The sequence below is a fragment of the Panthera onca genome, chromosome E3 (assembly GCF_046562875.1).
Source record: "Panthera onca isolate mPanOnc1 chromosome E3, mPanOnc1 haplotype 2, whole genome shotgun sequence".
Classification (NCBI taxonomy): Eukaryota; Metazoa; Chordata; class Mammalia; order Carnivora; family Felidae; genus Panthera; species Panthera onca.
The window spans coordinates 37,925,279-37,946,559 of NC_138354.1; the positions used below are offsets into that span (position 1 = coordinate 37,925,279).

A 21,281-nucleotide genomic window follows, 5' to 3' on the forward strand; every position below is an offset into this window, starting at 1 on the left:
GGGGACAGTTTGGGTGTTAAGACACTCAGTACTCTATCTCCACGTAAAGGTCAGCCCCACCCGAAGTCAGGAAGGACCCTAGAACAGATGTGTGCCTTTGTATCTTGGTTAAAGAAAAAAACAGTCCAGTCTTCACCCCTTTATCAAAAAGTCCATTTGGTGTGTGTGTGTGTGTGTGTGTGTGTGTGAGGGGGTGTGTGGTATCTTAATGCAAGCACATAAAATAGCAAGCATCCAGGGACTCAAGATCAGGCTAAATTCTCTTCAAAGACCCTTTCAACCTTGAAATTCTCTAAATATGTTTTATTGCAGTTTTAGTTTTAAAAAAGACCTCGTATGATGGAAAACAACAGATGCACCTTAAAGAGAAGACTGCAGGAGCAGTGAACACGCTGGACAGCCCCTCCGTCCGCACAGACTACTGTCTGCGGAGTCTCCCTCCAGACGCTTTTCAAAGGAGTTGTCATCACGCTCTGTGTACAAATTTAGCATCTTTGCTCTGAGGGCATAGAATGATCACACCACATTTTAACAGAGGTCTGGGTGACAGCCCCCAGTCAGAGGGTCCCTGGGCTACATAAGCACATTCTCATGGAAACACGGGAGAGCCAGGGGACCACCAGGGCCCGGGTATGTCGATGGACAGTCGAATCATCCCGCCAAGCTCCTTCTCAGACCCAGTCCTGGAGGCAGCTACAGCTGGCCCAGAGGAGGCACCCGGGCCTCCTTGGCTGTCCCTGGCCCAAGAGGGTCCTCCAGCGCCCTGGGGCAGCACCTGGTCTGGGTGCTCTGCTTCTCAGCCCGGTGTGTCACATGTTGCTTCCTCCCAGTTCTGGAGCTGGCTGTATCTTCAAGGACTTGAGCCTTCTGGCCACCGGGACCCTCAGTGGCTGGCAGATTGGGCTGAGCTGTCCCCTTCCGAAATGCCCTGAGCTGCTGGAGAAGCTGACTCTTCCCAGTACAGTCCCTGTGACATATGACAAGCAACCTCAACACCAAGTGGAGCCAGACCCCCCCATCCAGAGTGCTTCCAGAAGCATGTTCACTGGTTCTCAAGACAGTTAAGATTTTGGCCTCTCAGCACTTGCTGGGTCATAGGGCATGTTAGCATGTTAAAGGCCTGTGGGAGGAAACCTATGTGACGCTTCTCAACTCAGATTTTTCTTCTTTTTTCCCATACGCCTAATGATGTTCCATTTTAGGGGGAACACTGCCTTTGACTCTGACATTCCCACAGGGTAGGATCCACAGGCTTTTCAATTCCAAAAACTATAGATACAGCATATAAGTCTAGGATCCACAGGCTTTTCAATTCCAAAAACTATAGATACAGCATCTAAGTCTAAGTGGCCCCATGACCACCATGTGGGGCTTCTGCATGTTGGAGAGTGGAAACTTCTCTGAATTTAACATTGCACTTCTTAATTCACACTGGCCTTTCCTTTCTAGCTAATAGCCATCACTTTACTCCATCCTGACAACTTCTTTTCACTTCCAATGCTATCAGCAGTAGGGACCAAATCAATTTGGAGAGCTATTTTTTAGAAGGAAAGTACTAATCCCTTCTCAGGAGCGAAGTGAGGTATCCTTGGTGATGTCAGGAGGACAGCAGCCCAGGCTGGGCCCCAAGTGGGCTCCCACGGGCCACCTCCCAGACCACCCCTAGGCCCACACGTGCTGGCCCTGTGGGTGCAAGACAAAGCTGAAAGCACAAACATCAAACGTGCCAGGCTGAGGGCTTGCTGTGGAAAGCAGAGATGGACCATGCCCAGGTGGTGGGAGCCCCTTGGTGGTTACCGTAGCCCCTGGGAGGAATGACGCTCCTGCTCTGCTGGTCCCTGTTGGTCTCCAAGAGCCGCTGTCTCTTCCTCCTCCTCGCTGTCAGAGGAGCTGGAGCTGGAGCTGGAGGTGATGAAACCTGGGTTCACAGAATGTATCCCACACCACCCGGGCCTCCCTACTGACCCAAGACCACTGAGGTTTCCTGCCAAATGGTGGAGGGACAAACTCCAGGGTGATGTACCAAAGCCTAGACTGCTGGCTTTAAGCTCTGCCTGGGTTCTGCTCTCCCTGCAGGGAGACCCTGCTGATGGGACCAAGTGGGACTGCCGGCCGGGCTCAGCTCCTGGCTACGAGCACTTCTCCACCAAGCAGTGCTCTGGTACTAGCCCACATGGGCGCTGTCCCACACCGTCCCACCTGTCGAAGCCCCTGCTCCTCCTGAGGCCAATGTGGCTAATGCAAAACAGGGCTGTCACCACTTCCAGTACCTTTCTGAAGACCCAAGGTCCGATGGCTCCGTGGGCCGCAAATCAATGAAAACAGTAGGAGGCTCTGCTGGGCCCCTTAGCTGCAGGCCGCTGGCCAGCCTTAGGCCCAGCTCAGCCTGGAAGCCCGGCTCCATCCGAGCAGTTCTGAGATAAGAGAGCAGGGTTTTCTGAGTCACTTCTGGGTGATTATGGTATGACCTGTGCTGGGCTCAGGGCTGCCCCCAACTGGATGCCCACCATGTGCAGGGCACTGAGCTAGGCCCTGTAAGTGCCCTTGTTCTTTTGCTCTTCAGAACAACCCTCAAGATTTGGCCAACAATGCCCAACAGAACCATCCATGGTGACTGACATGTTCAGGGTCTGTGCTTTCCCAGTGGCCAGTAGCCACTGGCCAAAGGTAGCTACTTAAATTTACATGTTAGCTAATTGAAATCAAATAAAAAATTAAAATTAAATCATTTCCTTGGGGCACCTGGGTAGCTCAGTCATGATCTTCGGCTCAGGTCACGATCTTGCAGTTTATGAGCTGGAGCCCCGCATCAGTCTCTGTGCTGACAGCTCAGAGCCTGGAGCCTGCTGCAGATTCTGTGTCTCCCTCTCTCTCTGCCCCTCCCCAACTCCTGCTCTGTCTCTCTCTCTCTCAAAATTAAATAAACATTAAAAAATATATATATAAAAATCATTTCCTCATTTGTACCAGACATGTTTCAAAGGTTCAGTAGCCACATGTGGCCAGTGGCTATCAATTGGACAGTGCAGGTCTAGATATTTCTACTGGACACTGGGTTGCTAGGAACGGAAGCCCACTCCAAGTAGCTCAGGTGAAAAGGGGGATTCAGTGGCTCTCAGATTCCTAAAAAGAGTGGAACAACCAAAGTGTGGGAAGCTAGGCTTTAAGGGATCCTGGTGCCCTGTCCCCACCTCTTCCCTTCCGGCTTCAGTCTTTCTCACTACAGCTGGCCTTTCTCAGCCCTCCCATCCCCATCCGGACACACTGAGACGGAATTCTCAGGGAAAGGCTCTGATTGGCCTGGCTTGGGTCACTGGCCAGTGCTAGCCTAACAGTCTGACAAGGCAGGTCCTTGTCTGGGGAAGTCATGTGGGTGATGGAGGGAGGGTTCCTATAGAGTGTGCAAAGAGTAGGTGCTCTGAGGCTCGAGTCCCAGCCCTGCCATCTATGGCCTAGACAGGCCAACCTCTGAGCCTCAGTTTCCCCATCTATAACACGGGGATAAGATAATAGCAGCACCTACCTGATCAGATTGTTGAGATGAAATGAGAAATATACATCAAGTGCCCCCGCCCCCAGGTAGGCCTAATAAATGCTGCAAGTCCGTGGGCCACTTCCACAGAGGACAGGGCTGTAGCTGGCAAGAAGTCCCACCTGCTGCTGGTCTCCCGCTGCTTGGTGTCCTGGGGCGCGTCAGCAGGTGCCTTCCAGGCAGAAGAGGCTCTGGATTGTGTGGCACCCAGGAGGGTGAGCCGTTCCATGAGCCTGTCCTGGGTGTTGAGCAGGGTGTGGTCTGAGGGCAGAGCGGGGAGGCTGCTTAGTGGGGACACTGCCCCTGTTTGATTTACAGTAGCCTGAGCTACCGATTCCCCTTGGAATCCTTTGTGTAGACACACCTCACCTTGTGCACGTCCTCTGCCACTCAGCCCTGTACAAAGACCCCCACCTCCAGCTCAGCAGGGCCAGGGGAGTGGTATGTACACAATCCCCATAAAGAGGGAGTGACTTACTACTAACAGTTTACCTCACTCCTCAGTCCCACATGTCAGAGGGAACCATAATTAACAATTAACACTTAAAAAAGGCAACAGGATTATCCTCTGTAGATTTTTTTTCACTGTATAGATTGTCTTTCCATGTTAACATAGATAGATTCCCTTCATTGGGTTTTAGTGCATTTTGTGCTGTAACTGCTTTAGCTTGACTCCTATAGAATATTGAATATGGGTCATTTCCAAATTTTCACAATTATAAACAGCATTGCAACAAACATCCTTGAATACACACCTTCACCCACTGGGGTATTTAGGATAGACTTTAGCAGTGATGAATAAGTGGATTGAAGGCTTAAGTGCCTTTAAAATAGAGAATGGATTCTGCCACATTGCCCTCCAAAACGGGTGCGTGGATTACAGCCACTGCCTTACAGGAGAGAGGGTTTCTCCACACCCTGCTGTAAGGCGTTAAATTACAAACAAACAAGCAAACAAAAAAACCTTGTTGAAACAGTACCAGGGGCTCAGTCACAGAGGGAGTTTGCTCCGGAATTGGAAGCCGGAACCCACAAACCTTGCTCCTTTGCTTCACTCACCTTTGTGGCCCGGGATGGATGGAGAGGGAAGAGGAGCTTTCCTTTTATTTACAGAACTGCCCAGAGCGAGCCCACAGGTGCAATGGCAGTAATCACATCCCTGGCTTTCTCGGTAAATGGGGAGATGAATGGAAGCAGAGTTTGCTTAGGAGCTGGGTGAAGAAGCACAAAATGCAGGTTGGTTTGCTCTCAGAGAGAGAGAGGAAGGCCCGAGGGGGTGGGCAGGAGGAAAAGGTGGGGGTCAAGGGTAGGGACCGTGTCTGAAGGCCCCCCTGGTATCTCCAGAGCCTCTTCCACTCCAGACACCAGCAGGGGGTCATATGTATAATGAATGAGTGAGTGAATGAGTGAATGGGTGAAATTTCCACGGACTGGCACCTGACCTGTGTGGGACCATGAGGGCTGAGCAACAGAGAGGACGTGGTGGGCTGCCAGGCTGACCCTATTTTTGAGAGCCCCTGGAAAGAGCTGCTTATGGGGATGCACTTGGGCCCTGGCGTTCAAGATCAGACCTCGGCCCAGGCGGTCAGCTGCCCACCACGTAGCTCCAGGCGCGCGATCTCCCCTGTCATCTTCTCGCCCTGCCAGACTTTGAAGGATGTGATCCAAATCCCACTCTTCAAGTTGCTGAAATAATTAAAGGAGTGATTAAAATGCAGCCACAGGGTCCTGGCAGCAGGAGTGCCTGCTTCCACAGCTGCCGTGACCAACAGAGGCCATCGTGGGTTGTTATGGGTTAGAAATGAGGGTTTGGGTGCCTGCCCACATTGGCACGGGCTCCCTCTCTCACTCACACCTCCATTAAGGTGGGTGGGGCCAGCGTCTCCTGCCTTCTCTTTCCTATGCCTTTTTTAGGCAACACTTTTGTTTTTGGCACAGAGACACTGTTTGACCTGGAAACCCCAGTGTTGTCTTAAAACTCTTTAGGTTCATACAGGTTTAGAGTGTTGGGAGGTTAAAACGTTTTGCTCTCTTAAGGAACAGATTGTTCTGGGCAGGTGCTCCCACGCAAGGACTTGGAAAAGAGCGCTGGGGGCCTCCGGGTGTGGCGAGAGGAGGGAGGAAGGTAATTGGGAATTGATGTTCCTTGTAGCTCCTTGTGGCCCTAGGGTGAGTGAAAACAGAAGTGTTTGGGGGCCAGCAGAATGGAAAGAATGGCTTGTTTAAACCACAACTGATGAGAATGAAATTGGTAAAAATGACCTCCATGTACAACCTGATACCGTTTTTCTATGTTGTTAAAATTATCAAAATTTGAAAATAAGGCAAAAAAAGGAATTGTGTGATGTTTAAATGTCATGCTGGAGCTTATGTGACAAGCCCACCTTTCTGGGGACAGTAATTTGGCTTGCACAGTTGACCAGGGCCCACCTATTTTACAACTTTGTAAACTGAGAACAGGTACAGTGGGTTTTTTCTGTCTGGTAGAGGTGATAACCCCAAAAGTAACAACAACTTGTTGTTACTTTTGTTAGGATGTTGACCAATTTTGTACTTAGTATAGCAATTTTATCTCAGCACTCCTTTCTTTTTCCCCAGTTTTACAAAATCCCAGTTTCTCATAATCTCTTTGACCTGGCTTTGTCTTCCTGCCGGTTCCCTCATTAATGAGCTAAATACAACGTTAACAGGTGCACACACTATTTGTGTGAAAGTGACAGCCTTAAGATTTTGGGAATTGTGCTTCAACAAAGTTTGTTCTATATCTTATATGTGGTTGTCTGTCTTTATAAACATGCTTTAGATTAGTATTCCTACAGCCCTTCCTTCCTCCCTTCCTTCCTTCTTTCCTTCTTTCCTTCCTTTTAAAGAAGGATGGAGTCTCCTTGTTCTTCCTTATTCTCGTTAACTCTACCTAAGGATGGTCTGTCTGTCAGGACCACACACCTGACAGGCATGACTGACGGTTGGGGGACCTAGGACTATGTGCCTAGGGGCTTAAGGTCATTGCTGTAGACTGAATGTCTGTGTCCCTCAAAAATCCACACGTTGAGGGCGGGGGAAGAAAAAAAAAAAGAAAAAAAAAATCCACACGTTGAAATCCTAATGCCCAATATGATGGTGTTTGGAGGTGGAGCCACTGGGAGGTGATTATGTCATGGAGGTGGAGCTCTTATAAAAAGGCCCCAGAGAGCTCCCTCGCCTCTTCCACCGTAAGAGGACACAGCCAGATGTCAGGAAGAGGCTCTCACCAGACACTGAATGTGCTGGCGCCATGATCTTGGACTCCCCAGCCTCCAGAACTGTGAGAAATGAATTTCTCTTTAAGCCCTCCGTCTGTGGCATCTGTTATGGCAGCCCAGGTGTAGTGGGCAAGCCCTCAGGTTGTCCTGTGGAGGACCAGCTCACGGCCAACGTGCAGGGGACGCCCTGAGGAAGCACAGGCTGGAAGATGCCTACCTTGAGGGAGAGCACCAGCCGTCCTTCCCGGGGCCCCTCTGGTGGCGTCTCTGGTCTTGGAACTGCCACTGCTGCTGCACAGGGTGCCTCTTTCACTTGACTTTGGTCACTGCAGGCTGGGTCCTGGGCATCCCAGGTGACTTTATGGAGTATGTCCTTCTCAATCATCTTCCTTCTCTCCTTTCGGAGGGCTCTGCGGTCTGCATAGTCTGCGGCCCAACCGGTTTGTGAGGCAGCGCTCAGGGGCTCAGCTTTCAGGTCACCTTCCCAGAGGGACAGGGTGGCTTCCTCCTGCGGCCCCTGGTGAGGACCCTGGGTGCTGAGGGACACAGCCCCATGGTTGTCTTCCTGCCACTTGGGGGTGTCCTTGGGCACCCTGAGAAGAGAACTGGTTTCCCCACAGCTGTCTATAGGCCCGCCAGGGTCTCCACCTTGCAGAGAGGCAGAAGCCTCTGTCCTTGGGCCCCACTCTCTCCAGGGTTCTGTGCTGGGTTCCATAGGCACTGCACCTGGCTGTGGACAAAATGGGTGTCCTCAGCGTTCTCAAAAACATACTTGAGGGAATTTTTGTGTGTATGCAGTAAAACAGGTATGTAACATAAGATTTGCCATTTTAACCATTTTATCATTCTGTGACATTAAGCACATTCATAATGTGCAATCGTAACCACTATTTCCAAAGCTTTTTTATCACCCCAAAGAGACTGCACCTTCCCTCCCCCCAGGTCCCTAGTAACCTCCAGTCTACTTTCTGTCTCTATGGATTTGCCTGTTCTAGATATTTCATATAGGTGGAATCACACAATACTTGTCCTTTTGTGTCCTTTGGCTTAGCTTAGTGTTTCCAAGGTGCATGGAGGTTGTGGGTCAGTACTTGATTCTTTTTTATGGAGTGCATAATATTCCATTGTATGGACTATGTTTTGTTGACCCATTTCATTTGTTAGTGGCCATTGAGTTGTTGTTACCTTTTGGCCACTGCAAATAGGCCACACAGCTATTAAGGGGTAGACAAGATGAAACCCAGGCCCTCTGACTCCAGAGCAAGCCCACAGCCTCTGCCCCCATGAGTGAGGACAGACTTTCCTGTCCCAGGTTGGGGAAAAAAAAATTCTCCAGGACAGTTGCTGAGGTAATTGTAGAAATGAAGAAAATGCAAGATAAACTCACGTGGACATCCCTGCACCTGAACTAACTAGAGGTCTTGGCAGGCCTGGGAATTTCAGACCTTCTTCTAGGTGTAGCTGAGTGGGGGAGTCATGATGATGAACGTTCTGTAAGATGACCCTGTATCAGTGCTTGCACTGAGATTTCCAGAACTCTCAGCACATAACCCCTGCCTCTAAACTGGCACTGAGACTTGACCAAACTCTAGAATGGCTTCTAGCAGCACACGGCTAGCATGACCCCGTCCATGAAAACATCTGCCTGAGAAAGCTCAGTGCTGTGGGGAGAATTCAGTGTTTGTTCCAGCCAACACCTGATGAGAGGCCCCTGACCTCCCTTTCTTAAGAGCAATTCCTAAAAAGGGCTTCAGACTCGGAGCTACGTGTCTCTTACAACCCAGAAGCATCTGTCCTGGGCCTGAGAGCCTTTCCTTTGGAATGTTCTCGTCAGGAAGGACATGGCCTCTGTCTCCCTTCTTCCAGGGAGGATAGACTCCCGACTTCCATACCTGCCAGCGGACACACCTGGCCTAGTCACACCCACGCTGGTCTGCTCTTTGTGATCGTTCACTTCTCTGACTCTAGTGAGCCCTGTTCTCCCCCTCCCTCAGTCTCCCTTGGAAACCCCGGTCACCTCTGCACAAGTCGGAGGGAACTCAGCTCTTTCCCTGCTGTCAGCAGTTACCGAATGAAATCTGCCTCCCCTGCTTTGACGAATGTCTGGCTGTGCTGGTCTGTGACAGCATACCCACTTCCCCTAGTTAATGAGTGACAACTAGTCATAATAATTACAGCAGAGGTAGGCCTGTCTCCCGGACCCTTTAAGAAGAGCCGAAAGGCCTGATCAGTTGGGGACCTGCCCGGTGATGAAAGTCTATTGATGGGTTCTATTTATAAAGCCAGCAATTAATTTTAAGCATCAAGCCATTTTTTTTTTTTTAGCAGCAGGCAAAAGTTTATTAGAATATAGGATTATTTTTTTTTTTTTTTTTTTTTAAATTTTATTTATTTTTGGGACAGAGAGAGACAGAGCATGAACGGGGGAGGGGCAGAGAGAGAGGGAGACACAGAATCGGAAACAGGCTCCAGGCTCCGAGCCATCAGCCCAGAGCCTGACGCGGGGCTCGAACTCACGGACCGCGAGATCGTGACCTGGCTGAAGTCGGACGCTTAACCGACTGCGCCACCCAGGCGCCCCAGAATATAGGATTAGAAAGGAAGAATAGTAGGAAAGCTCTCTTTACAGAGAGCATTCGAAAGTGAATGCCCCAAGCCATTAATTTTAGATAGAGTTTTTGGTCTTACCTGGGGCTCTGGGAAATGAGAAAAGAAGACGGAAAATTTGCTCTGACAGTTGGCGATGACTGTGATACGTGGTTACAGAGTGTGCTTTGGCATTTCTAATTGTTTCTTGTGTTCACCTCACCTCTCCAGTGAGGGGCACCTTCTTGCCTCTGAACCCCACTGTCACCCTTATTAAATCAACAAATGTTTAGGGAGTGCCGCAGTTTTGACCTCTTTGACCCACACCATAGGGTCAGGTGACAGCGCGGACACCCACACCCACACCCCATTCTGCCCGCAGGGTCCCAGCTTTGTGGATCCTGGGGGCCTGACTTCTACAGACCTCAGAAGACCCATCAACCGTAGCAAGCCAGGCCCCGGCAGCATCTTTGGCCAGCTCCTCCGACAGGTCTGGGATCAGGGCAGTGTGATCTCGCTGGAAGATGAACAGCTCCTCTGCCTCGCAGTCCGACTGTGACAAATGAGAGGACTTTTGAATTATAGGGCAGCAGGCAGAGCCAGGAGGGCCTCAGCCTCCGTCTGCCCTTGCCCTGCTGCTCAAGAGTGATCTGGGGAGATCAGCTTTCTCCCAGAGGTCTTTGGCCTGGCTGGTTCCTGCCACTGATTTAGAAAAGGGCTCGGCTGCACAGCCTCGTGAAGTGAGATCCCGGGCTCCGGTTGTGCACATACCTGCCACCCCCTAAGACCTTGAACATAACAGGTGCTCAGATAACACCTGGCACTGAACGAACAGGGCAGCAAGGTGGTAGCTGAAAGAAGAGCCCAGCTCTCCCCCTCACCTGTAACCTTTAGCCATCACATAAATGACACAGTGTCTTAGCGCCTCTAAGGGGAGAGGGGGCAGTTAGAGTCACCAGCTCACCTTGCAAGGATATCTGAAGACGAGAACAAATGAGGCTGAAGACATGAAAAGGTACTGGGGTCATGTTATCTACTCTCCGTTAGCTTTGTCGCATGCTGGAAGATACCTGAGGCCCAGGACGCTCTGTTTGTCTTTGTAGGCATCCCAGGAAGGACCCAAACCTGTCAGGTTACTTCTAAATGCCTAGCTGCAAACTGTAAGCTTGGCACCCACTACTAGGGAGCTGCTGCCCAGGGCCTTGTCTACCTTTCTCCATCGATAGGGTCACTGCCATTCTTGTGTGTGTGCACATGCCCACTTTTCACTAGGCGGAGAAGCTGGCACAGCTGATTTAAGACTGAATTCAGAGTCACTCTTGTCACCCAATGTTCTCGGTTCAGTGTTCGATATCAGTCAGTAGAAACTAGAAACACAATTACGATCATGGGGAGGCAGGGTCTGCCAGGTGTGTAATGTCACAAAGGGCTTCTTATTCTTGAAGAGGCAAAGTAGGCTCCATAAATGTTTGTTGAATGAATGCATGCCACCATTTCAATGCATCACGATAAGCTCTTGGAGGAATTCTCCGGTCATAATTTCAGGTCACTGAAATGGCCCGTAAGGATGCCAAATATGAAGAAATGTATTCAGAGGACAAAAAGCAAAATTAGGACAAATGCAGGAGCTGATAAGCTCCAAAGCTGTTCTTGGGTCAACATTGTGCTTGCCGTGGGAAGAAAGGGCAATCGGGGCCCAGGAAAACGTAGGAAGAAGGCGCTTGCTTACCAAGGAGGAATCGGAGTCCAGAGATGGGAGCTGCTCCCTGACGGCCTCAAGGATGGCATCCCAGGGCTCTGTCTGGGAGGCCCAGGGAGGTGGGGACTCCTCATCTTTGTCCTGGGACGCCATGAGGACCCAGGCTCCAGGGATGCTGCTCAGCGTGCCATCATCCAAGCAGCCCTGCAGAGGACACAGGGTGAGGTGAGAGGGTTCCAGGGGCCAAGGGCCAAGAGCTCAGGGTGGGGCAGTGGGAGAGGGCTGCCTTTTCAAAGCGTCTACCACCCTGTGGGGGATGAAAACAGACTGCCAGACCTCCCATTGGTTTCCCTTCTGGTTCTCCAGGTTCCTGTTCCTGTTAGTCAATGTGCCCACACGTGTGTGTGTGTGTGTGTGTGTGTGTGTGTGTGTGTGTGTTTGAACAACACAGGTTGGAACTGCATGAGCCCACTTATATGCAGATTTTTTTTCAATAAATGCAGTCAGTACAATAATGTATTTTCTCTTATGATTTTCTTAACATTTTCTTTTCTCTAGCTTATTTTATGTGGGAATACTGTATATAATACATGTAACATACAACATGTGTTAATCGTCTAATGATGTTATTGGTAAGGCTTCTGGTCAACAGTAGGCTATTGTAGCTAAGTTTTTAGGGAATCAAAAGTTATATGTGGAGGTGTGCCTGGTTTGCTCAGTCAGTAGAGCATGTGACTCTTGATCTTGGGGTTTTAAGTTTGAGCTCCAAATTGGGTGCAGAGATGACTTAAAAATAAAATCTTAAAAAAAATTTTTTTTTTTTTGGGGCGCCTGGGTGGCGCAGTCGGTTAAGCGTCCGACTTCAGCCAGGTCACGATCTCGCGGTCCGTGAGTTCGAGCCCCGCGTCAGGCTCTGGGCTGATGGCTCGGAGCCTGGAGCCTGTTTCCGATTCTGTGTCTCCCTCTCCCTCTGCCCCTCCCCCGTTCATGCTCTGTCTCTCTCTGTCCCAAAAATAAAAATAAAAAAACGTTGAAAAAAAAAATAAAAAAAAAAAAATAAAAATTTTTTTTTAATGTTTATTTTTGAGACAGAGAGAGCATGAACAGGGGAGGGTTAGAGAGAGAGGGAGACACAGAATCCGAAGGAGGCTCCAGGCTCTGAGCTGTCAGCACAGAGCCCGACACGGGGCTCGAACTCATGGACCGCACGATCATGACCTGAGCCAAAGTTGGTCACTTAACCGACTGAGCCACCCAGGCGCCCCTAAAAATAAAATCTTAAGGGGGCACCTGGGTGGCTCAGTCAGTTAAACGTCCAATGTCCAACTCTCTCTCTCTCTCTCTCTCTCAAAAAAATAAGCATTTGAAAAAGATTTTATTTTAATATTTATTTATTTATTTGGAGAAGGGGGAGGGTGTGCATGAATGGGGAGGGGCAGAGAGAGATTGAGAGAGTGAGAGGGAGGGAGGGAGACAGGGGATCTGAAGTGGGCTCTGTGCTGAAAGTGAAGAGCCCAATGCAAGGCTCGAACCCGCGAACCATGAGATGATGACCTGAGCTGAAGTTGGATGCTTAACTGACTGAGCCACCCAGGTGCCCCTAAAAGAAAGAAAATCTTAAACATCATATGTGGATTTTTGACTGCGCGGGGTATTGGTCCTCCTAAGTCCTGTGTTCAAGAGTCAACTGTATGTGTGTATGTATATCTATATATATCTAGATGTATATATCTATACCTATAATATATAATGTAACCATATACATACATATATAATGTAACCATATACATACATACATGTATATGTATATGATAAATAGAATGATATATGTGTATGATATACAGATTATGTAAGGTATTTATATCCCAAGTAACATAAATACCATTACTATCTACATTTTATAGACTCAGAGAAGTTACATTGTTAGTAAATGGCAAAGACAAAATTTGTAGCAAAGTTAGAAGGGATTTCAAGCCTCACTACACTTTACTGCCCCCTTTACAAAGGAGTCCCCAGGAAAGTTTTTTTGGAGTCACTACTTAACCCCTGACACCCAGGCACTTAACCAGCCCCTTCCATCTTTTGTACTCCTAACAGGAGAAGGCCTGGGCCCTCAGGGGTCAAGGTAGCTTTAGGAATGTGGGATGATGGTACTTCGGAGCCAGTGTCTGGACATCCCCTGCAGCCCCCAGATACAGCCCGCTGTGCCTATACTATGAGAAGAGAGCACTTCCGCCCTAGCCCTGCCTGGCTATTACTCTGTGTCAGGGCCCTCATGAAGGCAGCAGTAGCAGATGTGAGTGGTGGGGTACTTGCTTTTGTGCTCACAGAACCTGGAGCAGGAGCTTGGTGCACCCTGAACTGTGAACAGCAGGGTGGGGACGCAGCTCATAACACATCAGCGGATGTTTTTTGGAACCGGGCTCTGTAGGGCAGACTGTAGCGTAACAGATTCGCCAGATATTCTAGGTTCTTCAGACAGGCAAGGCAACAGGGTAGGGAAAGGCATTACAGGTTGCAGCAAGAACATGTACAGTGGCTCAGGAGAGTGAAAATTGCCCAACATGTTGGGGTAAGAAAGTATCTGCTGCGAGAATATGCGGTGATGACAGACCAGATCGCGGAGGGTCCTGAACACCACGGCGAGTTCACTTTAACCTGCTGACTGGGGTTAACGCCTAAAGCTAAGCGGCGGAGCTGCTCGAGTCTCCTCCGAACCCTGGAGCAAATTCCACGTCCGTTTCTTCGCGGCAGCCCGTTAGCCCCGCCCCTATCTCCGCCCCCGCCCTTCTGGCCTAGGAGCCCCGTTGTCCTGACAACTGGACGCCAACAGCCTCCCGGACCAGTCTTTTAAATTCTAAAGCTGGGAAACAGGAAAACACGTCGCTCGTCTTCCCACCCGTCCCCACCCACCCGTTTCCCGCCCCCGTCCCATCAAAATCCCGACATGTACCTTCGGAGGCCACTCACCTCAGGCCTCTACCTCCCCTCTCTGCGCAGTTTTGACAGGACTATAAACAGTTCCCAGTGCGTTCCTCCGGACCCGTTCGCTCCCCCGGGCCGCGGCGCAACTACTGAGGCTGTCACCGCCTTTGGAATCCCCCCTCGGCAGTTTTACATTACTGGACTGCCAACCGCACTTTTTCCCCCCGCTCCTCTTTCGGGACTTGGCGCGTCCTGCCTCTCTTGAAATAGGATTGGTTTCCCTGGCTAGCGGAGGGGAGGGGCAAGGCGAACTCCTCCTGTTGATTGGCTGCCGCGGGGGTCACACAGCGAGCCGGGCGAGCTGACCGGAAGGCTCGGGTGCGGGACGGACAAATTCCACAGCGCCGGGAGCGCCCCGCGGCCCGGCGAGAGTCCCGGCGTGCTCCGCGCCTCCCGCAACCACTTCCGGGGCGGGAGCGGGGCCGCGGTGTCCGGGCGCTGCGGCGGCAGCCCGCGCGGAGGGAGCCCGGGCGTGCGTGGCGGAGAGCGCGCCCGACTGAGAGAGTGCGGCGGCGCACCGGGACTCAGCGCAGGTACGCTCGGTGGCGGCCCGACACCGCCTGGGGCCGTCACTTGCCGTCTGCCTGTCTGCCGCCAGGCCCGGCCCGCCGCTTGGTAGCCGCGTGAGTTTCTGGCGACGCTTCCGCTTTTGCATCCTTGTAGAGGCGACGGCAGAGCCACGTGCCATGTGGGATTACCAGGAGGAGGTGTCAGGGGATGTCTGTGCGGTCTGGCCTGGCGGTGTTCTCGAAGGACCCACCCCGGGGCCTGACAACCAGGGTGGGTACCCCAGTCTGCGCGAACGGCTCACGCGTCAGGACGAGACAGGCTGCCCTTGGGCTTTTGCAGACTTCCTCCCTGTGGGCGTGGCGGCCGACCCTCAGCGTCATTATTTTTTAGTTAAGGTTTTTGGGTTATTGAAAAGGTAATGGATACTAAGCAAGTGTACAAATGTATGGATGAACGTAATCGTTTTATTCATAACAAATACCCCATCATTGTAGAGTGTGTGGCATGTGGCATGGTGATAAAAGAAGTACCAGTCGCTTTACGGCCCCGTGGCATCCGAGTTCTCCCTCCATAGGCTCCTAGAGCCGGGCCTGGTTGTGATTGCCGCCTTGGAGGGTGAGGGACACCTGAGCCTCTAATAATAAGAGAGACCACATAGGGGCACCTGGCTGGCTCAGGCAGTTAAGCTTCCGACTCTTGGTCTCGGCTCATGACCGGCTGAGGTCATGATCTCATGGTTTGTGAGTTCGAGCCCCGCGTGGGGCTCCGTGCTGTGGCTGCGGAGCCTGCTTGAGATTCTGTCTCTCCTTTCTCTGGCCTTCCCCCACTTGTACTTTCTGTGTCTCAAAATAAATATAAAAATAAACTTAATTTTTTTTAATGTCTATTTATTTTTAAGGGGAGAGAGACAGACTGTGAGTGGGAGAGGGGCAGAAAGAAAGGGAGACACAGAATCCGAAGGAGGCTCCAGGCTCTGACCTGTCAGCACAGAGCCTGACCCGGGGCTGTAACCCACAAACCACGAGATCATGACCTGAGCCGAAGTGGGACTCTTAACCTACTGAGCCACCCAGGCACCCCTGTAAATAAATAAACTTTAAAAAATATATGAGAGACTGCATGGACTCCACTCTGGAGGAGGCATTTGGAGTAAAAGAGACCCACCTATAGGAGGCTCGAGGGATGTGTGGAAAGGGGCCCTGAACCGGCACTCAGCTTATTTGGGTTCTTACCCAGTATTTGTTGGCTTGGACTATTCAGGTTGGGGTTTTTTGCCTGCAGAGTGAGAAAGCTGGTTGATCTCAGGCCCTGCCAGTGTGAGGAGATGGTGGTACCAGAACGTTGGGCTTTGCTCTGAACTTGGTTACCTACAGGCCCCATCATATGTACACATATTCTGGCCAAGGGCTTACAGATTCTTTGTCCCTCAGATGGGTGGCTTGTTGGTTGTTTGGCCATCTCAGCTGTTACCTGGAGTGTGGAAGCATTCTTTAGTAGAGACTGAGGTCCTAATGCATCTGTGAATTCCTGGAGTGCCTTTAGGCCATCTGAATGGACGTGACCCTCCTTTTCTCTTTTTGCTATACTTGTTTCCTTGTTCTCTCCCACCCATAGTAGGTAGGAGACAAATGTTACTTGGGGACCTAAAGGTTCTAATAGGAAGCTAATGGCCTGGCATTGATTTGGTTAGGATTCCCAGAATAAAGGACTTTCATGGACTCCTCATCCTGGTATAGTGGCTCTCCAGGAACGTTCCACCACCCCACAAATTTTCCAGTGTATCACTCTCCCATCCCTCCTGTTTTCAAGGAACGTATGGGTGGATTCCTACTCAGTCAACCTTTGCCAAACACCAATCACATCATAGTTTCTGTGCTGGGACTTACTTGTCTTTTCTTTTTAAAGATTTGTTTAAAATTTTTACATTAGGATGCTCCTGGGTGGCTCAGTCGGTTAAATGTCCGACTTCGGCTCAGGTCATGAACTCACCGTTCTTGAGTTTCAGCCCTGTGTTGGGCTCTGTGCCGAGAGCTCACAGCCTGGAGCCTGCTTCAATTTCTGTTTCCCTCTCTCTCTGCTCCTCCCCCACTCACATTCTGTCTCTCTCTCTCTCTCCCAAAAATAAACAAGGATTAAAAAACATTTTTTTTTAAATAAAAAAAAAATGTTTACATTAAAATTCACTCATTTGGTGTTTGGGTCTATGAGTTTTGATTAACGTATAGAGTCAACATGTCTATCAACCAGTATATAGAACATTCCCCCCAAATTCCCTCTTGCTGTCCCTTTGTGGTCCCCCCATTCCTAACCCCAGTCCCACTGATCTGTCCTCCAGCCCTTCCATTTTGTTTTTTCTAGAATGTCCTGTAAATGGAACCATAAAGTAGGTAGCCTTTGAGTCTGACTTCTTTAGCACAGTGAGTTTGATGTTCATTCATATGTTGTGTCTATTACTGTGTGTGTCAACTGTTTGTACCTTCTGCTTATTAGTAGCGTTCCAATATACGGCTGTGCCACTGTTTACTTATCCTTTCGTCCATGTGTGTTTAACAACAGCCCCTTGAGCTATGTCCCCATTAGCGCAGAAGTAAAGACTGGAGATGGTAAATAGCAGAGCTAAATTTTGATATAACTCCCAAGTCCAGGCTTCTTTCCCACCACACCCAGGAGTTGATTAGGTCCAGTGACCCAATTAACGTTTCTTAACTGCCCATCCAAGAGGTTGTCAGGCTTCCTGAGTTCCTGGAGAATTCTCTTTGTAGAACTGGGGCCTGAGGGTTGGTGAAGGAAAGTGTCCACTGCAGTGTGTGACTCACCATATATGCTCCTTTCTTTGTGTCTGGTGACAAGCTCACCGGTATTAGAAGGATGGAGCTGCCCAAACCATATAGCACTTAATGATAATCTTCTAAGTCTGTCCCAGGAGTTGGCTGCATTGAGTGGCAGTCTGCTAGGATAGTGCCCAGCCGCCTACTGCAGGTGGGAGTGTGACCATCCTGTTCTGTTCCCTGGAACAACCAGGAAGGAACGCTCTAACCCCTCGATCTCCCTCCACAGTGATGTCGGAGCTCAGCGATGAAGCCAGTGAGCCAGAACTCCTGAACTGCAGCTTGTCCATGTGGCATGGGCTGGGTGCTCAGGTCGGCCGGGAGGAGCTGGCCGTCCCCTTGGATCTTCACACAGCTGCTTCCATTGGCCAATATGAAGTGGTGAAGGAATGTGTGCAGCGGTAAGAGACCTTGGGAAATGTTCCTGCTCAGATTTTGAGTACCGTCTCTGTGGCTTCAGATCCCAGGTAGGGCTGTCAGTGAGCTTATGGGGCCTTGCACACAGTCGCAGACATGGAACACACCGAGATATGTCCCTGTGTCTGTCGGACAGCTGTCACTAATGATTTAGGCTGGACACGAATGAGTCCGTTTTTACTCCTAAGAAGAAAACGACAGTTTGGGCTTTTTTCATAAGCTTATGAATCATTTCAGACTTTTGTTAACTATAGTCATTTTATGGTTTTTACTAATTGCAGAAGTGCTCAGACAAAACAAAAATAAAGTTAGAAAGTGATGCCCTGTGGCCTCCTTTCCCCAGGAGATTCATTTTTATCCCTTGTGCCTTCCTGTCACTCTGGCTTCTACCATAGAGGAGGAGGAGGTGAGGTTCATCTTCCTCTCTGGGGATTGCCACCTGACTGCCACCTGCAGTCTTACACACGTGTTAATTTAGTTTTTGGAAAAGGACCAATCTCCTTGCCTCCACCCCCTTACATCCACCTCATTGTTTCTGTTTCTCATTGACAACTAGGAGAAACCATCTATGTCTATATCTACGTGTGCCTGTTTCAGTTCCTGGGGAGCCAGAGCAAAGCCTTGTATAAGCCCTGGGTTTCTGGTTCCTAAGTCATAACTGCCTCTTATAAATATGTGGCCAGTTAAGTACAAGTATAGCACTGTGGTAAGACATAATGTTTTGTACTCCTGTACCAGGTGGCTTTTGGAATGTTAGCTGGATACACAAGCAGCACATTCCCTCACAGGGTCACTGAGACCCCAGTTACAACTTTGCTCCTTTGGCGTTCTTGGGTTTTTAAGCCTTTGGGTGTACTGTTTAAATGTATAGTCCAGGAAGGCGCCTGGGTGGCTCAGTCGGTTGGACGTCCGACTTCGGCTCAGATGATGATCTCACAGTTTGTGGGTTTGAGCCCCGCATCGGGCTCTGTGCTGACAGCTCGGAGCCTGGAGCCTACTTCGGATTCTGTGTCTCCCTCTCTCTCTGCCCCTCCCCCACTCTCACTCTGCGTCTCTCAAAAATAAATAGAACATTACAAAAATTAATAAATGCACAGTCTGGAATGGCTCCACAGGGGAGAGGGGAAGTGTTTGTGCTCTGGTTGGGACTGTAGCCCTAGCTGACACCAAGGCTGCTGACAGTAAGCAGACTGGGACCTGAAGCGAGTAGAGGCATCAGAAGGGAGGCTTGGGCCCAACTGGACATGTCAGAGCCTCAGAGACACTCTGTGGAGGGCTGGGCTCTTCTCCACATGGAATTGAGCCACCAGCGAAGGTCATCTGGCCAGGATGGACTGGTCTCTGTGCGCTCTCCCAGCCAGTGGCTACCATTGCATTCCTGGGATCAGGACCTTCTGGAATGGCTGCATGGGTATCCCGGAGTGAATAGAAGGTGCTAGCAAATGGAACATAATTGTCTGGCATGGCTTCTTGTGTCCAAACCTCTGAGAGGTACAGACTGTGGGTTGACTGTCAGACTGGACTGCCAGATGCTGGCTTCCAGCTGTGGCACCGAGAGCATCGCCTACCTCCACTGGAGGCTGGGATTGTGCAAGAGGAAAGCTGTGGGGCATGAACCATGCAGGGTGTTCTGGAAGTAGATGTTATTTCTATGCCCCAGGCCCAAACTCTGGGGTAGGAAGCCCATAATTTTTTTTCCTGGGGGAAATGCTTCTTTAGAATTTTGGTGGAAATCAATGAAAAAGATAGGATCCTCTGGGTACTGATTTTCCAAGAATGTTTTTGTAGGATGAGGTGACGAGGGTGAAATCTTACCCATTGTCTGAGTCCCTTCCCCTTTCCTTTCCACCCAGCACCGGACTAACAGATCCTGGTCTGTTGGAAGGCAATCAAGGCTCCGGGTCACAGTTTCTTGACCTTGGCACTCCTGACAATCTAAGCCAGATCATTCTCTGTTGGGAGGCTGACTTGTGCATGCAGGATATTTAGCGGCATCCCTGGCCTCCACCCCCTAGATGCCAGTAGCTTTTCCTTATGCACTTGTGAACCAGTAATGTGTCCAGACTTTGCCAAATGTCTCCTGGGGGGCAGAATCCCCCGGTTGAGAACCATCTGTGTTGCTGGGGGTAGGAAAGAAGAGAATTGCTGGCCTTGGGATAGGAGGAGGGGCCTATGAGAATGTGCAGTTGGAGGAGGAAGATAGCCCTGTGGACTTTGCAGAGGCAGCTGTACAGCAAACCTAACTCTTCCCCTGTCTTCCTCCCCTCCCCTGTGATGTCCAGCGTGGCAGATAACTTCTGCTTCCTGGCTGTACTTGGCCTGGCCTTGCCGCTGGCTTTGGTAAACCTCACATGTGAGATGGCGGAACATGTCTAGCATATCTTGCATTTGTTTAGGAGAGAGTTAGATTTGAATAAGAAGAATGGTGGTGGCTGGACCCCGCTGATGTACGCTTCCTACATTGGACACGATACCATCGTGCACCTGCTGCTTGAGGCGGGGGTGAGTGTGAATGTGCCGACCCCGGAAGGGCAGACTCCACTGATGCTGGCTTCCAGCTGTGGCAACGAGAGCATCGCCTACTTTCTCCTCCAGGTGAGCTACGAGGGGACTCAAGCTCAGAAATGTGCGGGGCTCCCGGCTCTGGCAGAGACGTGAACCACCGCAGACCATGGTGTGCGTGTGCGTGTTCGTGTAATCACTTTGATTCTTGCAGTGTGACGGCCTGGAGGGCGCCCGCCCCACACAGAGGAGCTGAGGCTGTAACGAGCATTCTGTGTTCTCTTGAAGCAAGGTGCCGAGCTGGAAATGAAGGACATTCAAGGCTGGACTGCCCTCTTCCACTGCACCAGCGCTGGGCACCAGCAGATGGTCAAGTTCCTTTTGGACAGTGGAGCGAATGCCAACGTGAGGTGATTACCAGGTCTTTGGTGGTCGCTCTGACTCTGAGGAGGGCAGCTGGGGAGGCTAGAGTGCAGAGTAGCCCCTGCCTTGGGCAGAGGGGACAGTCCTGTCCAGGCATGGGGAGCTTGAGGATAGGCTGAGCTTTTTCCTGCATCTGTCAGGGGACATTGGGTCCAGCACTTTAAGTGCTCTGAGTCTCATTTTCTTCCTTCCTTCCTTCCTTTCTCTTTTTTTATTAACTTTTCAAAATATTTATTTATTTTTGAGAGACAGAGTGTGAGCAGGACAAGGGCGGAGAGAGAGGGGGAGACACATAATCCGAAGCAGGCTCAGGCTCCCAGCTGTCAACACAGAGTCCAAACCCACGAACTGCGAGATCATGACCTGAGCCACAGTCGGACGCTTAACTGACTGAGCCACTCAGGTGTCCCTCTTTTTTTTTTTTTTTTTTTTTAATGTTTATTTATATTTGAGAGAGAGAGAGCACAAGCAGGTGAGGGGCAGAGAGAGGAGGACAGAGACTCTTAAACGGTCTCTGTGCCAACAGCAGGGAGCCAGATGGGGCTCAAACTTGTGAA

The 21,281-nt window shown here is 50.3% G+C and overlaps 2 protein-coding genes across 16 annotated transcripts in view; one reads left to right on the forward strand and one right to left on the reverse strand.

Annotated features, from left to right (window-relative positions):
- Positions 1-480: 480 nt before the first annotated feature.
- Positions 481-14,427, reverse strand: DNAAF8 (dynein axonemal assembly factor 8). Of its 8 annotated transcripts, XM_078440126.2 has the most exons (11): positions 14,030-14,344; positions 13,393-13,496; positions 11,090-11,263; positions 9,785-9,913; positions 7,423-7,504; positions 6,992-7,200; positions 5,104-5,218; positions 3,655-3,793; positions 2,271-2,414; positions 1,798-1,902; positions 481-967 (listed from the first exon to the last, which is right to left on the reverse strand). In XM_078440126.2, exons 2-11 carry the CDS (start codon positions 13,456-13,458, stop codon positions 694-696), a joined length of 1,437 nt encoding a protein of 478 aa, XP_078296252.2. In that variant the 5' UTR covers positions 13,459-13,496; positions 14,030-14,344; the 3' UTR covers positions 481-693. The 8 variants fall into 8 exon arrangements, with proteins under 8 accessions (XP_078296252.2, XP_078296247.2, XP_078296245.2 ...); XM_078440121.2 differs by having other exon boundaries at positions 1,798-1,896; positions 6,992-7,504; XM_078440119.2 differs by having other exon boundaries at positions 6,992-7,504.
- A 41-nt stretch (positions 14,428-14,468) lies between these two features.
- Positions 14,469-21,281, forward strand: part of ANKS3 (ankyrin repeat and sterile alpha motif domain containing 3) — a 33,540-nt gene continuing 26,727 nt past the window's right edge. For 4 of the 8 annotated variants that reach the window (XM_060648346.3, XM_060648348.3, XM_060648347.3 and 1 more), the window contains exons 1-5: positions 14,469-14,577; positions 14,708-14,824; positions 17,612-17,783; positions 20,196-20,394; positions 20,590-20,711. In XM_060648346.3, the coding sequence (XP_060504329.1) occupies positions 14,731-14,824; positions 17,612-17,783; positions 20,196-20,394; positions 20,590-20,711 (587 nt within the window). In that variant the 5' untranslated portion in view covers positions 14,469-14,577; positions 14,708-14,730. Of the gene's footprint in view, positions 14,578-14,707; positions 14,825-17,611; positions 17,784-20,195; positions 20,395-20,515; positions 20,712-21,281 lie in introns of those variants that run through there. The other 4 variants (XM_060648350.3, XM_060648351.3, XM_060648353.3 and 1 more) reach the window with 4 other exon arrangements.

What these genes read in the sequence shown, in the direction of transcription:
- DNAAF8 (XM_078440119.2), bottom strand. Translation starts at nt 13,458, where the DNA reads ATGTGTTATGAGCTGCGTCCCCACCCTGCTGTTCACAGTTCAGGGTGC. An exon ending in TGGACTCCGATTCCTCCTTG is followed by an intron (nt 9,914 to 11,089) that starts GTAAGCAAGCGC and finishes CATTTGTCACAG; the next exon opens with TCGGACTGCGAGGCAGAGGA. An exon ending in AGCTGACCGCCTGGGCCGAG is followed by an intron (nt 3,794 to 5,103) that starts GTCTGATCTTGA and finishes CTCTGCCCTCAG; the next exon opens with ACCACACCCTGCTCAACACC.